This window comes from Brachionichthys hirsutus, chromosome 1 (assembly GCF_040956055.1).
Source record: "Brachionichthys hirsutus isolate HB-005 chromosome 1, CSIRO-AGI_Bhir_v1, whole genome shotgun sequence".
NCBI classification, from domain to species: domain Eukaryota; kingdom Metazoa; phylum Chordata; class Actinopteri; order Lophiiformes; family Brachionichthyidae; genus Brachionichthys; species Brachionichthys hirsutus.
The window spans coordinates 14,258,317-14,275,658 of record NC_090897.1 but is presented as its reverse complement, the minus strand read 5'-3'; the positions used below and the strand labels follow the sequence as shown (position 1 = coordinate 14,275,658).

The following is a 17,342-nucleotide window of genomic DNA, read 5'->3' as shown; positions in this document are numbered from 1 at the left end:
AGTCATCCTACTTCAAAAGTCCCCATGTGCTGCAACAGCAACGCCGCCCGTCCATCCAGAGCACTTAAAAGCCTCTGAGCAAGGCAGGGAGGGGGGGCGGGGGCGGGGTTGGGAGGCGCTTAGTGCTTTTTACTTTTCTGGTTCTGAACTATTGTTCCAGTCCACTTTATCCATCTATCAGAAAGGGTTATGTAAAAGCAAGTCTCCTGTAATTTGCTAAGCAGTTTCTAATGCAAGTCACATGCATTATATATGAATATTGCAGGCGACATTGTTTAAGCCCCCCCCCTCCAAAAACAGAACAGCAGCCGAGGCTTTTAGTCAAGTCAGCCAGCCTTTTCTATCTCAATCTGCACGGCGCGGTGCAACGCCGGTCACCGGCGCTGACAGCTGTGTGACAAGTGGAACGCTCCTCTGGGTATTACAGCAGCGGCGGCGCCAAAAGACACGAGATGAAGGGGTTTTTCCTCCTAAAATTGTATTTTTCCAATAAAGTCAACTGTGAATTAAATGTTCCGCCCAGAAAAATGCTATGAACTAACGGATACAGAAAAAAAATCAATTACTGTCAGCTGATCAACGTTTGAACACATTTCTCCTCTACCTGAACTTTATGGGTTTTATCTCCATTTATGAGAAAGACCCATGTATAAAACCGGAGTACTGAAACGCGTAACTGGCAGCATGAATGTAGACGTATTTATTACAATAATCCACAGATAGTTACAGTTACTAACAGCCACATGCAATTCAATTATTCAGTGAGTCTTCCAAAACTAAATTCTATATTAAACATAATTATAACTTTTGAAAATTCAACCACATCCCATGAGTTTATCCTCAAAGATCTAACTCTATATGCGGCACGATTCAGACAGGCATCCACAATCTCACATACTAAATGCTGGCAGGATGTAAATGTCTTTGACTATAGAAATATAACAGGCATTAACTCGACGCCACTTTCTTTCTGTGCAACGATACACATACAATATGCACCACACAAATCCGTTACAAATCCGGTGGCAATGCCTTGAGAGAACATGAAACCTATTAGGCTTTGGCCTAAAACACAGCTCTATGAATTTAAAACTGAAAGAACCTCCTGATGACGAGATCAGTTTAACTCTTTAAGTGCCATTGACATCTAAAGACGGTTTTTTCTAACCCAAACATTCCCTGGCAAGCCTGACATTGAAATCTGCCTCTCGTCAACGGGCCAATAACTCCGGAACACAAAATGGTAGGAACACACTTTCTTTTCCTGATGAAAGAAGATACTTTAATCCTTCATTTGGTAGGATTCGGTGTCTGCATAGTCACAGTGAAGAATATTCTGTGGGGCTTGGAAAGTTGGGATAAATGAGTGAAAACTGGGGCACTCAGCTTATAGCTGAGCTGAAAATGGCTGTTAATACACAGAATTCGACATGACTCACCATAAAACTGCTATCTTTCACCTGTTTTCTGACTTGAAGCTATTGTGTGTGTGAAAAAAAACAAAAACCTCACAAAACTCAAGGCCAAGTGTCCATTTAACGCGTACAAAGGGAAAATGAGGAGCACACCTATAAGTGTCTGCAGCCCGTGTAAAATAAGATAGTGGACTTGGAGAGGTACTGAATGTTCCAGTAAAAAAGGGTTGGAGGGGGGTTGGTGTTGGAAGAGGGTCAGCCTGGAAATCGAGATTGATAGAGAGATCATTAATAAGAAACCGGTTGGCTTGTTCCCACAGAGGAACAAGAGATTGGATGAGGCACACACTGGCGCTTTGCCGAGGTCCCGCACAGCACGGATCATAAAGCAGCCTCCTCTATAAATGAATTCCTTCAACGAGCTGAGCTGGCTGAGAAAATCCTTTTCCAGGCACGGTTAAACGCCTCATTCTGCAGGTGATCAGAAGAGGAAAACAAAGAGCAGAAATATACACTCATCCTGACGGCCCTAAAACGATGATCGGAGGAGTACACTTCAGGTTCAATGGATATCAGACGGTGGCTGATGGGGAAAAGGAAGAGCGGAAAAACACCAGAGCGGAAAAACAGGAGGAGGCAAGTTTCAAAGTTTCGATCCAACAGCAGGCGTGGAGAATCATCTCTGCCTAGTTTCCTCACGCGCACAAACAAGAAACATGACGGACAATACGACGGAGCTATGTATCTGGATGTGTACTGGGCCTGCAATAGCCCCCTCCAGGTCGGAGTTGTCTGACTATTACGTGATGAGGTGAATGTACCTGGTTTCCAAACAGGTTGAATCCGTTGATGGCCTCCAGAGCCGCTTTCGCCAGGCCCACAGAGCTGCAAGACAGGAGCGTACAACATATAAGACCTGACGCAGTCGAAAGAAAAGCTGTGCATTGTTGTCTTCAACCAAAGGTGGTTACTGCATGTGATGGAGCCAGCAATGGGAATCAATCGCCTCTTTTATTGATCAGCCTAAAGCCACAATAAAGCCAAAAATGCATTCAGAGCTGCACTCAAATCTTAAAGTGCTATATCTGATGATTCAATAAATCTGCTGAGATTGTGATCTACTCCATAATAAAAAATAAAAAAGAGACTGATACTGAATTTCACACTGGCTGGCTGCTGTGATTGTAACAAAGACCAAATGTGAATCAATTTCGCCGTCATTTTGCTTTTCTTTCTCTTTCTGCCTGAGATTTCCTAGCAAAAAGGTGAGGAGGAAAATGCCAGAATCTGGATGATGGCAGACCCGCTGACTCATCAAAATGAATTCAATGCCATTAGTGAAGCCTAAATCAATGATTAAATTACAGAGCAGGGCTGGCTGGAAACAGCTGTATAATCCACGTGCATGGGGAAAATGACCAGCATGGGTCAGCAAGGCCATCAGCGACTCGGACGCAGAGGGAGAAATGATGATTGTAGGAAAAACAGGAAGGTAAGAAGTGTTTCTGGCAAACAGGATTAAAATAGAACCATGATGCAACAGCGTGAGGTGACGGCGAGAGGTAAAGATTCGCATGATGACATTTTTTGAAGAGATTGGCATAAGCTCACACTGTTAGACTATTGATTACTTATACTGAACGGGTTTACAGCATCATCTCTGTCAGCTATTTTATATTTAGTCCCCATTAGTTTTGTCAAATTTAGTTTAATCTGATTCATTTTAGTAGTTTCATTCAATCAGAGTTAAATTACATGCTGTACTTGAGGAATTTCAGTCACGATTTAGTCTTCAATGAAGAAAAATCAACACAACTGACAAATGACAGCATATATATACAGTATATATATTTTTGTTTGTTTGTTTGTTTTAACGTTACGCTTACTTTTATTCTTATTTCACTTTTTCCCTGAGACCTAACCGATTATTATCCGGTGAAAAAATAGAAAATTGCGAACAATCTTTGCATGCTGATGGATGTGGATTTAAGGACATGAATAGTTTATGAACTAAATTCTGATTTGCATATTTAATATGAATCATAACCAGATCAGACTAACCATCTGGCTTTCCTAAACATTTAAAGGGGACATGTACTACAGAGTTTTATCTCTTAAAAATGAGGCAGCAGAGAAGACTAATGTCTTAACAGCGAGTCTTTTCTATTAACTCCGAGCTCATTGTATCTGCCAGAAAACAAATAATGATGGTTTAAATATCTAAAGAGGACAAAGATGATATATTCAGTTCAACGAAGAGATGACACTTACAGAAGGCCGTTATAATTCAATCATAGCTGATATTGTTAAAATAAGATTAGAATGACGGATGCCAAAGAACGGCTGATAAAGCGGTTCAATAGCTTTTTTTTTTTAAAGCTGGTGTTGGGAATCCCAGTTTTCCTCTGAGCACAGGTCTGAAGTTGAGTTCATTTACGACAACAGGAAAAAGCCCAAAGGTCTGCCCAGTCCACTTTCGTGTCCTCTGAAGCCCCTTCATGCAACCCTGGGAGAATTACAGATGGGGGTGGGAGGGACCAATATCTCATCCATCATCAACAAGTCAGGCCAGGGGACGAGAACGCCGTCTGCATTTATCACGCTTTCATAATGGCAGAAACTGCCATGTCTGATTCTACTCCTCCTTCTGTTTCATCCTTTAGCACTGCACCCATCCCTCCATCTCCCCATCTCTCTCTATTTAAGGCTATTTGCAGATAGGCATTTAGTCGTCCACTCTCTTTTTGACCCGTTTGCTTCAAGTTTTTCTTTTAAAAAAGACTGAACCCTCAAGTTTGTATTTTTATTTTGTGAAATATGAACAATGGCAATGAACGTAATTGCCTATAAATATGTACAACAATCATATAGAAGATCAAATAAAGTTATTATTAGTTGTTAAACTAGAGTGCAGTGAAGTGATGTATTGATAAGGGTCCACACACTAACAATCAGAAGCACGGTAACCAAGTGCGGCTAAATGTGTGTGTACGTGGGATGTGTGAGGGGAAAAAAGGAAAACACTTTTAACATGTTAATGTTATGTGATCTCCTGTTAACACCCACACAATCTGCAGCCGAAGCTAACAACGCCCAGAGAAATTCACAAAATCGCAGCCACACAGTTTAATCAAATAAAGAAACATCAAACTCTCCCTGTGGTTTCTGGAGAGCAGCAGAACGAGCTGAGAGAGCTGATAGCACAGATGTTCTCCTCCATCATGAACAACATCAGGCCTGCTCGTTCAAAGAGACTGAACACGGGCATCCGGCCACCTCACTCAGGAGCAACACGGAAATAGAAGACCGGCCGTTACTGTGATTTACTTTCTGCGTGGCCTGACCTGGAATGCAGTTCAGTGCTGCCATTGTTGTATTTGCTGCCTCTCTCCCACATGCCGTAGTCAGGGACCCTGTAGGCCCGTTCCACGCAGAAAACCAGGTTCTGGATGAAGGAAACCTGCCAGGAAAAAAAAAAGCTGTCAAGCACAGGAAGGCACGTTGCACTGCGAATATGTGTGTGTGTGTGTGTGTGTGCAATCACAGCGTGCATGATTTAAGATGCAGCTGCGCACTCACAGAGGGCCTTCTTCTCGCTGACACACACACTTACTCTAACGGTCGTCCTCTGCTGCTGATCGGGGATTGGCTGTGCAACCTTCCTCTTCATTAGTCTCAGCAAAGTGAATGAGAACGCTTTGTTCCCCATCAGCGCTCAAGGTCAAACTCGCCACGCGTCGACAGACCGGGTGTAGCGAACGAGATAATCGTGCGCAGCGTCTGGAGCAGCGGGTTCGTGGCCTTATTAACTCCTGGAGACACGTTTTAATTATTGATTTATCATCCAAATGGCAAGTTTCTTCATTAGCGATGCATCACTTCGCCATGACATGCAATCCAAAAGGTGATCGGCGGTATCTTGATTTCAGAACAAAATGGTGGCCTCGTGATTTGGGAGTAGTAATTAGCGTGAGGAAGTTTCCCATGCTGGTCGACACAGACGGCGGAGGAGCAACGCCACGCCTGTGGAAGCACATCGAAATCAATAGGCGGACGTGGGAGGAAACTGAGATGAAGACAGCGAGAATGTTTGATGCTTTTCAGGTCTTGAATCATTAAAAAGACCTTAAAGCAGCAGTGTGTGTGTGTGTGTGTGTGTGTGCGTGCGCGTGCTTGACTGATGGGAGATTTAATCTAAAATGACCTAAGAGGGGGGCTGAGCGAGAGAGATAAGGGAGTGAAAGAGAAAGACGGAGTGAAGGAGATGAAACCTGCGTCGGACGGAATAAATAGGCCAGTCTGAGAAGGAGGGAAACATGGAGCAAAGCTCACAAGGATGGGAAAGACAGAAAGGCGTCTGCGGCTCCTCTCCGTTGGGGCCGTAAAACGAGAGGGATTAACGCGGGGGGGGCTTTTCCTATCTTATTGGCATCTTAACGATTGTTGCTACCCACCGGCCACACAGGCTTCTCCGCCTGCCAGCGAGATGACCGTCCCTGCCATTTTTTTTTTGGAGGTGGATTGTACACATCTGCACATTGCCGCTTTTCTGCCAACAGCACTGAAAAATGCATGCATGCTTATTGTGTGGAAAAAAGAAAAGAAAAGATCGCCTTAATGGAAACTGGAAAAGGCATCTTCTCGGAGGAAAGCTATACCGTTCCATAGCATATCAAGAAAATAACTCCTGCAATGCAGCTTCCAGTCCGGCCAAGTAAACGCCAGCAGACTTCACAAGCAGCGACAGCTGGCCGCACACTCATAAACGACACCAGAGTAATCCGATTAGTCTCAATGAAATGCTTGTAATACGGCATTCAGCACACTGCACAAGTCCTTCTGCTCACTGGATCCGGTGTGATAGATAGATGTTAATGGAAGTGAGGGGGTGGTGAATAGCTTCAGCCTCAATCACACAAGCTAATGAGCAGCGTTTAAACATGCAAAGAGAAGCTTCCGCTCAGGGCAGGACTGCCCTTATGAGAAAAAGGAAAAACCCGTAGCGTCAAATTGTCAAATCAGCGGTGATAAATGTAGAAAAAGATCAGGTCAATAGGGAGGAATTATTGTAAAAGAAAAGAAAGTCAAGCCTGCACATGCTTCGTTGTTTGTTGTTCTTACTTTATTAAGTTAAACCCGTTCTAGTAAACAAATGGATTCCATCACCGGCGGCACACGCTTCACGCCTCTGTGGCAGTAAGCAAAGCTGTGAATTAGCAGGCGATAAAAACTAACAGAATTAATGAAGTTCCAACTGCTCCTCAGGGCCAGATGATAAACAGCAAAGTGTATAAATGGAATATTGTTTTATTAAAAGCCCAACATGAAAGAGGTGAAGAAAATACAGCGTATAGCTACATCGGGGGGGCATTCATAGCTGCTTTCCTAGCATGGTCTGTGTAGGCACGCCACCAGAAACGATGTTACCGGTTCAATTCCCAGGAGGGCATTTAAGCCTCCGTAATGAAATCGTCTTAATGCTTCCCTGCTGAAAGTCAATTGAGCAGCTCAGCAAAAGCATAAATGTCAAGCCATAATAGTGAGATACCGTCCCCAGATCCCGCGTTTGTGTCAGACTGGCCTCAGACAACTGCTTAATAGCGTCTGGGTACTTTGTTGCATCTTCCTTCTTCAGAGGGCGCCATTCACAGAATTCAACATTTATGAATCTCATTAGGCCCCATAATGAGTTTTCACCACAATAGTTCTTCACAGGAAGTGTCTCCGTGTCTGTGCGTACAGACTGATAAGAGCCAAAGAGTGTTTGTTTCGAATTTAAAATGTGATGCTTTCAGATAATGACAGGAGAAACAAAGCCATCATCGGAACGTATGATGAGTTTTATTGCTACTACTTTCACGATTAGCATAATAGTAATAATACTAATACTAATACTACTACTACTACTAATAATAATAATTCAGGAAATCAGAACGCCCCATTTGAAAATGTATTGAACTTGTGTTTTGTTATTTTTCTTTCTTCCTTTTAGAAATGTCTAAATATACAGCAACAAGCCGACTGGTGCACAGCGAGCATTTTTCTTTTGCCCGAGCAAATTTTTTTTTTTTGCTCAGTGTGCGATTATTATTATTATTATTATCAGAAATGAAGGTATTTGAACCATCTGGGGTGTGAGATGGATGCTGATTGCTCCTGGTGGATTTACGTTAAGCATCAGTCCCATAAACAGGTTGGGGTTGAGATCCCTAATGTCCACAGTCGATCAGCTCAGTCGTCATTTGTCTTGTCTTGTTTACCTCATCGGTGTTGTAAATGATCTGCAGGCCGGAGCAGATCATCTCCACCAGGTACAGAAGGAACAGAGAAACGGCATCAATCTGCAGCAACGACAGACAGGAGGCGAGGAAAATCCCAATTTATTCATACAGCTGTCTTTCATTCTTAACATGGTGTGAAGATTAATAAAAGAGCTTTATCATCAGCTCCCATTGGCCATTAGCGCCCACTCTCGGATCAGCTCCTCAGGGGGGGCTCAGCTGGCATTAATGTGAAATGAATTTTCATTTTAAGCCAGCTCAACTGGTCATATTTTGACTCTATTTCAAACCTGCCTTCACTGTGTGTTGGCACTAAGCGCTGGCCAACCTTTAGCTGCCGTATTGAGCTGAGCTGGAGAAGAAGCCGCAGTGATGAAATGAATCTACAACACTTGAAAGAGCCGTAGGGCCTTGGCTAACTTTACTTTTTCTTTGTCACGGGAGTCATTCAGATTTTCCTTCCAGCTCTCTTGACATATTATCGTCCATGGCAAATGCATTCTCCACGCAAATCTCACACACCAAATTGACCTCTGTCAATAACATGGACAGAGGAGGGAGTTGTGTCGGTGCCTGCTTAACGCATGTCCACCGCCAGCATCGGTTGGGTGGAGGCAGGTTTCCGGCCGTGCTCGCCGAGCGGAAGGACGAAGGGATGGAATCTTGCAGCAAAACATTCAGAAATGAAAGCCTTTTCCAACTGTACATTGGTCGAAAGAATGGTTCACGTACACCACATGTGTTGAACTCAAGGCCCGGGGGCCAAATGTGGCCCTGCAAGTAATTTTTTGTTTTTGTAAAATGCTGCATCTGTCACACGTGTTCTTAGCAGCTCAAAATTGTTGGTTGTTCTGCTCCTCTCAACTGTGACAAAGGAGTTTTGAACACATTTGATGTCATAACTTGTGTTAAATTCTATTTTTCTTTACTTATTATTTAATATTATTTACTTGAATAATTTTGATTGATGATCAATGGAGTAATGTGGTTTTCTTAACCTGATAAATTGAAAGTATCTATGTTATAATAACAGCAATACGCTATCCATTATGCTATACAATTGCACATGTGATGTTTGTAACTTAAATAAAAAAATCTATAGTTATTTAACAGCATGTTAAGGAGTAGTTACCGGTACATTTATTTTACATTTTCACTGTGTTACGGGTCACATCTGGCCCTTTGAGGGTCGCCATAATGCTAATGTTGCCCTCGGAGGAAATGTTTGACCCCCCCTTGCCTTACAGCATCAGCGTAAGGTGGCCTTTATAATACATGTATCTCTATGTGGATAACATGAGGAATAGCGTGAGGAGACACATTGCGGTTACTTATCGTATGGTTGGGGGGAAAAAAAAAGATTTAAATTTGATTCCTTCTGTTGTGTGTCGCCTCATTTTCTCGTGCCATTTGGCTGACTGACCTGCAGGTGGTGGTAGTCGCTGTAGGAGTGCACCTCATCGCCAGTGTCGACGTTGAACACCGAGTGGAGACACTTGGAGGGGCTGGGGTCCTGCTTAAACTGCTCTACCTGGCAGAGAGATGGGAAAGATGAAGAGATGATGACAGCTGGAGTGTAAGGAGGAAGCAAAGGGACACACACACACACACACACACATCCATTTCCTCACCGAGGTTACAGCAGCAGCCTTCAGCCCACTCGTGATCACATCACAGAGGACATCGTGCTGTGCATTGAGCGGACGCATGGTAATCGGAGTTGCAACGCCGGCTGCGCCAGCTTTAATGCAGCATTTTGTTGTTGCTTTTCGACATGGCGCCCAGTTACAGCACAACCACTTTCAGTGGCGCGTTTCATCAAACGATACCATCAAGCATTTTAATTTTAATTTGTCTAAAATGTGTACATTCAGATTATTTTAGAGCTTCTGGTTCACCTCTTAGTTTTTATCCTTTAAAAGTACTCTTCAGTTGCTCAACGTGCATAATAATTGATGATGCACAACGTAAAGGCTACAGAAGTGTGACACCCTCTCCATTTATATCGGGTCTCTATGTCTCCCATTGACTACAGCATGAATTCTCCAGAGGAAAACGATCGTCAGGATATCCAGTCTGGCTGGGCTGCAGTCCAACGTTTTACTTTGGTTGCACCACCATATAATTTAGGTGCATAAATACTCCCCTGCTAGTTTCCATATACATTAACTCTTTCAGTGCCAATAACGTCTGAAGACGTTTTTTTACAACCCCCTGGATGTCTTTAGAGTCTAAAGAGTCCAGGTTCATCCCCACAACACCCCCTGCTTTACAGACGAGCTTGCCGAGTGTGTTCCTGGTGGTGTGGTGTCTGTCCGTGGTGTTCTATAAAAGGAGAGTCCTTAAAGGTAAACTTTATGGATGAACATATGGATGGATGAAAGGGTGGATGGATGGATGAACAGATGGATGGATGAACGAATAGATGGATGGATGGATGAACAGATGGATGAACAGATGGATGGATGAACGGATGGATGGATGGATAGATGGATGAACGGGTGGATGGCTGAACGAATGGATGGATGAACAGATGATGGATGAACAGATGGATGGATGAACGAATGGATGGATGAACGGATGGATGGATGAACAGATGGATGGATGAACAGATGGATGAACAGATGGATGGATGGATAGATGGATGAACGGATGGATGAATGAACGGATGGATGGATGGATGGATGGATAAATGGATGGATAGATGGATGAACGGATGGATGGCTGAACAAATGGATGGATGGATGGATGAACAGATGGATGAACAGATGGATGGATGGATGGATGAATGAACGGATGGATGAATGGATGGATGAACAAATGGATGGATGGATGGATGAACAGATGGATGGATGGATAGATGGATGAACAGAGGGATGAACGGATGGATGAACAAATGGATGGATGGATGGATGAACAGATGGATGGATGGATAGATGGATGAACGGATGGATGAATGAACGGATGGATGAATGGATGGATGGCTCTGGTAACGAGTTGTCCATGCTCAGATTCCATTTCCCTTCCTTCCCTCTGCTAACCGTCTCCCATGGCAACCCCTGAGCATCCAGTTCAGGACCAGGGACAGCTCCCCCCAGCTCACTAAGTTGGAATGCCTTTCTTTTGGAGGTAGGGAACGGAAGGGGAGTTTGTGGCGCTGTCTCACAAAAGCTCATGTGGTGAAAAGGCTGCACCCCCCCCCCCCCCCCCCCCCCCCCCCCTCTCAGACGCTGCAGCAGCAGCATTTACCCAAGATAGTCTGCTGGATCTTCACCACCTCTCAGACGGCCGGAATCCAAAATCATCAAGAACCGATTGGGATTCTGAGATGGAATCCAAATCTTTAAAAGCTAAATGCCGCCCAGACCGACGGCCTGCCACCTTCCCTGCCTGTTTTCATGTCTGACACACAGACTGACACACTCATGCGTTCTCAGAATATCATGGACTGTTCTGAAGAAGACCAGGGTCAGACCAGGGGCAAACAACCGGTTAACAACAAACACATAAATGTGCTGGTTGTGTTATATGCTTAGTTGGTGCATTTCTGTGTGTGTGTGTGTGTGGGGGGGGTAGCTTGATGATGATGCCCGCCGCACAGAGTTCTAATTAATTGTCACTTTGGGCCATTTTTACCTCATTTGTTTCACTTCTCTCACCTCACTTGGTGCATCATCATCAAGCTACCCTCCTCACCCTCCTGCCTCCACCTCCCCCTCTCGTTTATCTCTCCACTTCCAATAGAATACTATTTCCTCTTTTTTTTCTGTCCCTCGTACTTCCCTTGTCTTCATATCTCTTCTTAGAATCCTTCTTCCTCCTCTCATTCTTTTTTCTGGCACGCCACCTCTCCCCGCTGTCGCTCTCTCTCTCTATTTCTATCTTAGCGAGGTCGTTGTGGAGACCCTTTGTCCTACTTTTATCGAAACTGCTCCACTTCCTGCAATCTCACAGAGGCCAGTAATTTAGTGAGAATGTTACCTCTGTCTGCATCTAAGAATAGGTGTTACTGTTTATGTCTTTAAAACCTACTTCTGTGTAGCAGCAGTCTGACTGGCTGTTGCACCAGCAGAAGCAAAGCAGAAGCAAAGTTCCCATCCCCAGTGAAAACATATTTAAATCCGGAATATCAGGATTTTGATCTGGATCAGTGCCAGATTACACACACTCATAGCACTAACTCCTTAATATGAAATACTATTTCATCAAGGTTCATGACTTTTTCCCCTGAGAAACTAAAGAAAGACGAACCAGATTCTGGATCCACTCCATTATGTGAAACAAAGCAACATTTGATGGGGATTATTTTGGCCCAAGAACCGTCCTCACACTAGATTTCATGGGAATTTGTCCAGTCGTTTCTGGTTCCATTCTACCAACCAACAAGCCAACAACTAAGCAGCAAGTCAACCAACCAAACAACCAACCAACCAACCAACCGACCAGCCAGGGTAGGCAATATTATCCACAATTATCGATACATTACGTTATTTTAAGTTCCACATATATCAGGATTTCTTTAAAATAAGGTCTCTGTATTCACCTCACATATCCCCATAACATAATTCCCCATAGTCAAACACACTCAAAAATAAAATAAAATAGCATCCAGGCGAGGGGAAATATCGCATCAAAGGACCAAATATTCATTTAACGTCAGTAAGGACCCTGTATTTTCAGAATGCCTCCACTTTATTGTTCACTTTAAAAGTTAGTTTATCTTATTCATTTCTCCACACCATTTATTTATATATAGATTTACCAATTATGTAGGTTTTTGTTTGTGTCCACTTGATTTTGAATACATGCAAGTACACTTAATCAACACAGTAATTAATACATTTTTAATCATTTGTTCCTTTTACCTTCATTTTGGTCACTATCAACCACCGCTGGGAAAATAGTTCCCAAAGTTAACCTGCTCAATTTTCACCATGTTCCTTGCTGGATGTTTCCCCTCCAATATCCAACCAATGCTGACTTTCTCATGACCTTCACAAAGTGCCTTAGTGGCTTAAACCAACGCGCTGCATCGGCAGCTCTGGTGTTAAGGCCCTGTGTTTCCTGATGCCGGAGGAAACCTTTTCCGTCCACACGCCGCTATCGACAGCAGCACCCCCCCCCCCCCCCCCCCCCCCGACCTGCGATATTTGCCCAGCAGTGGCTTTGTGTCATTTCTACATTCGAAACATGGTGTTCTCCATAAGTGGTAGAGACAAGGTCTTAGCGAACACTGCACCATGTAATTAACTGCGTAAACTCAGCTTTGTAATTAAGACACGGGAAAGCTCTCCCCAAAATGAGGTCATCCAGGTCGAGACAATGAAACAGAATAGGAGTACTGAGGCAATCGCAGTACACACTCAAAGTGACAGAGTAGATAGATCTGTTTGAAATACTTTGACGAGTATACATGGTTATCTGTTGGGAGTTTGTTTGTTTGTTTATTTATTAGGATCCCCATTAGCCGTTGCCTAGACAACGGCTAGTCTTCCTGGGGTCCGAATCCTAAAATCACATTTAATACAACACAATGGTACAAATCATTGCACATTCAAACTATTAGTGTTGTAACACAATATATGAATGTAAAATAATTGGAAAAAACATAAAAAGACAAATGCAACAATTCAATATGTCCAAAGAGTCTTTTTTAAACACATTTGTGTATAGAGTTGCAGGACCTCGTTCCTCTGAACGTTACAGCCTTCTGTCCAGTCTTTATTTTACATACTGGAAGTGTAAAATTACCACAGACTGCATGTCTAGAGTTGAACTTGTGTATGGAACAAATAAATGGAAGCAGTTTGGGAATGCATCTTTATGCAGTGTGTAACCACAGGGCATTGTTCTGCACAAAAGAGCCGAGCAGAGGTTGGCTCACGTCTCACCTTATCGGCCTGCCGCATGTAGCAGTAGAGTATCCCTCTCATGCACTTGATGGCAGAATGCTCCAACTCATGAGTCCGACCCATATCATCATCAATTCGCCTACAGAAAGAGAGAGAGCAGACAATAAATGGGTGAATGTGAGCTTGACGCTACTGCATCGCTACATCAGACTCATATTGGGGTAATTTCATCTGCATTTCTGCATTAGAATGTCTAAAAACAATTACAAGAACTTTGCTGTCCAATAAAATCTTCCTGTCCAAGGTACATCAGTGTTTAATGATGGACATCAATTCCCATGATCACATACTACTGGAAAATATCAAAAAACTACACCCTTCATTGCTGCTTGGCTGCTCTTTGCGGTAGAAATTACACACGGTACCATTAAGTCCAATCATTTAAAGTACTCAAAATAACGACAAACGACATATTTTGCATACGTAGTTCTGACAGTCACATAAAATGAAAAATGCGTGATTCCTTATTCATTTAAATTTATTTTACATTGTGTTAGCCTCATAGCATAATTGCCCATCATTCATAGGCATTGCCTAAGACTTAGGCAATTGTGCTATTAGGCTAACAAGCTACTCCTCTTTGTTTGAAAAAATGATAAATGGGCATTGCTGTTCCATTTGTATCGGAATGTAACGTTTTAGAAATAGCATTCAGCAAATGCATTTGACAGTGTTCGGCGGGCGAGCCGAGATAGACGCCGCTCAGGCACCGATGATGGTTGAAGCGACTGCAGTGGGAGTCAGCAGGTTTCCTGCTGGGCCCGGCGGATCTCGAGGGTCGGGCTAATGACGACTGTGGATAACGGCAGCGTTGCAGCATCCATGAATCACACTGATGTTAAAATGTGTTCAAAGCCGGATGCAAGAAGAGGATGCGAGCAGGAAACAGCTCATCAGCTGGTGATGCATGTGTGTTTGTGTGAGCACTGAACCGTGAATGAACGGAAAATGTAAATATAAGCCGATCATGGATGTGAATGTGCCCAGTGTTTTTTTGTGTGTGTGTGTGTGTGTCACTGTGAAGACATCAATCACTTGTCGTCTCACTGCACGGAGGTGCACACCCTGCTGTTATGTCATGGTATTGGTGAAATTTTGCGTCTGCTTCAAGCCAAAATAAGCACCACCATCACATCCCTTAACTCTGGAAGCCTGCTCCTAATATTTGTTGTCATGATCAGTGATTTAGAGGTTATCCATTGTATATTAGATGTATTTCTTATCTTTTACCTCTTAAAGCTACAATAAACAGAAAAGACTTGAACGAGAAAAGCACTCAGAGAGCACAGCCCTCTGCCGAGTAGCTCATTCCCCTCCTAATTGGATTTACACTGTCCACATGGTGATCATTGAAAGGTTAGAAATTGTTATTTGTATCTTTTATATACCAACAATGAAATGTAAAAGTGAAACGGAGCCTCCATTATCCTCCTGAGTCGTGAACTCTTGCATGGCATGCATGTTTAATTTATCATGGCTATTTGGGGTGATTGGGACCTGATGAGTGTAAAACTATTATTATTATCAATATATTATATCAATTATTATTATTTAGTCATTACATAGGTACTGAGACAAATGATGGCAACATTAAGAACATTCATTTCGGCTTTTGATAGAACAAATAGTCACAACTGAGGAATGATCTGCCAAACTCTTTATTTGGTGGCAGAATTTGGTATTGGGGTCTGGACGACTTCACAACCGATGTCGTAAATAAAGGTTGTAATTAAATGGGAAAATCCAAAAATGTTTAAATATCCAGCTGGGTATCTGGATTGCTCTCAAAAATGAATGAGACCTAAAGCCACGGACACGTAGTCGGGTATCTCAAAAAACAAATATATTTATTTACCGTCGTCCACATGAAACCGCAGATTTCTGTCACTAAAAAGATGCTTTCTAAAAACTCTGGTCAAAGTGAAGGTTTTTGAAACCGCCGGGGTGTTAGGTTATGGTTGACTGAATCAAACTAGCCCTTTATCTTTGATTTTCATGTTTACTTTGAAACTGGATTCATGGTGATTTCGCCCTTTGGGTCGAGCGGCTGAAGTTCGCCCGTGGACTCTGACAGAGAACAGCAGCTGAATGAGTAATGGCACCGGCCAAGGCTGTCAGATGAGAATTATCTTAATTAAATCCAAGTGACAATTCTAATAGGAGGCAGCCGTGACTGATGACCGAGATGTGCCGCTGGCACATCACTGCGCTACCCTCTATTTTTACTCCTTCCTTGCACTATCTTTGCCCTTGATTTCATTTCTCAATTCCGTCTCAACATTCTCCATTTCTTCTCTCTTATCTTTCCACATGTCAATCCCGCTCCCCGCATCCTCTCGTCCCATATCACCTCTTTAGTATCTCCTCTTACCCTCCGCACCCATCCTTCCAATCTTTCGCTTTCATTCCCTCCATCAACAACAACTAATCACCATGGAATCCATGCATCACAAAGAAGGAGACCTGAAAAAAAAAAGGTTTGAGGCCTTGAGATCATTCTCAGTGAAATTCAAATTGTCAAAAACTGGGTAAGAGAATTTGAGCCTATCGAAAATTGAAAATGTGACTAAAAACCATAACAAAATGATATAAATTGAGGGAACTGATTATGGGATGCACAACTCCCACAGGGTGCATGTGAGATATCTTTGAATCCTTGTCATTGCTCTTATTTCAGCAAATGTGGATCATCTATTCCTTGCTAGACACATGATGTTAGGATGCACATGGGTAACCCTATAGGGCCGAGGCCTAAATAGAATCTGTTAAAGGAGCAAAGCCTTCCATTGAAAGCAGTGGATCGGAGATCAGGGTCAGGGAACATGACAAGGAGAAAGTGGAGCAAAAAATAAAACTGAGATAAGAAAAGATGCAGGCGGCAGGAAGCTTACGTGTGAAGTGATCTATCACCCACTTCATTGTTGCTCTTGCTAAATCATCTTCAGCGGCATTGTGTCGTGGAACAACACACTCTAGTCTTATAATAACACTCTAGTCTTATAATAACATAATTTTTAATACATGAGATCCACCACATCAACTGGATTTCATGCATTCGCACAAACTGATGCAAACTATCGTTTAAATTATAACCAATACTTTCACAATGGCTATAAGGACATCCCACATTCTCCTGCACGCCAGTGGCTTATTGGGCCCGAGGATCATTGCTATGCATATAAAGGATCATTTGCATTTTCAGGCTCTGCTCATTTTGGCCCTTCAACAACCATCATGTCTGCTGGAACATACGCTGCAGTCTCAAGGACATCTGTCCAACCAGTTTACCGTAAACAAAGGAACAATTTTTTAGAGGCCAGATAGCACATTGTTGAACACAATCCTGAATTCCGGTTATTTGAATGTTTAAGGAATGTTCCTTTTGTGATGAGAACATTAGGAAAGTTTCCACTTTAGCCATCCTGGCAAAACTTGTAATACATTTTCTTTCTGTTTTTCCATTTACTTCTGCTCATTTATGGCTTAAGTCATCAACATCAACATCAGGGTTTTCTTAAAAAAAAACACACAGATATTTTCCATGCATAAGTGTGCATGAACTTGACCAAACACACTAACAACTAACTTTATTATTTTGTAAAGGATTATTATTAGCTTTATTCTGTTTCCGAACTGATGCCATTCAGATCTGACATTCAGCCGTCATACGAGGGCTAGAACTGAGAAACACGCTCTTTTTCCTGTGTCGAAGTGAAATCAAAGTCCCGTTGACT

The 17,342-nt window shown here is 42.8% G+C and overlaps 1 protein-coding gene across 1 annotated transcript in view; it reads right to left on the bottom strand.

Moving 5' to 3' along the window:
- The window catches only part of phkb (phosphorylase kinase, beta), a 73,330-nt gene that overhangs the window by 43,451 nt on the left and 12,537 nt on the right, over positions 1-17,342 (bottom strand). Inside the window, exons 4-8 of the mRNA XM_068745078.1 lie at positions 13,588-13,687; positions 9,120-9,227; positions 7,676-7,756; positions 4,760-4,875; positions 2,237-2,300 (exon numbers count right to left, since the gene is read on the bottom strand). Coding sequence (XP_068601179.1) covers positions 2,237-2,300; positions 4,760-4,875; positions 7,676-7,756; positions 9,120-9,227; positions 13,588-13,687 — 469 coding nt within the window. The remainder of the gene's footprint in view (positions 1-2,236; positions 2,301-4,759; positions 4,876-7,675; positions 7,757-9,119; positions 9,228-13,587; positions 13,688-17,342) is intronic.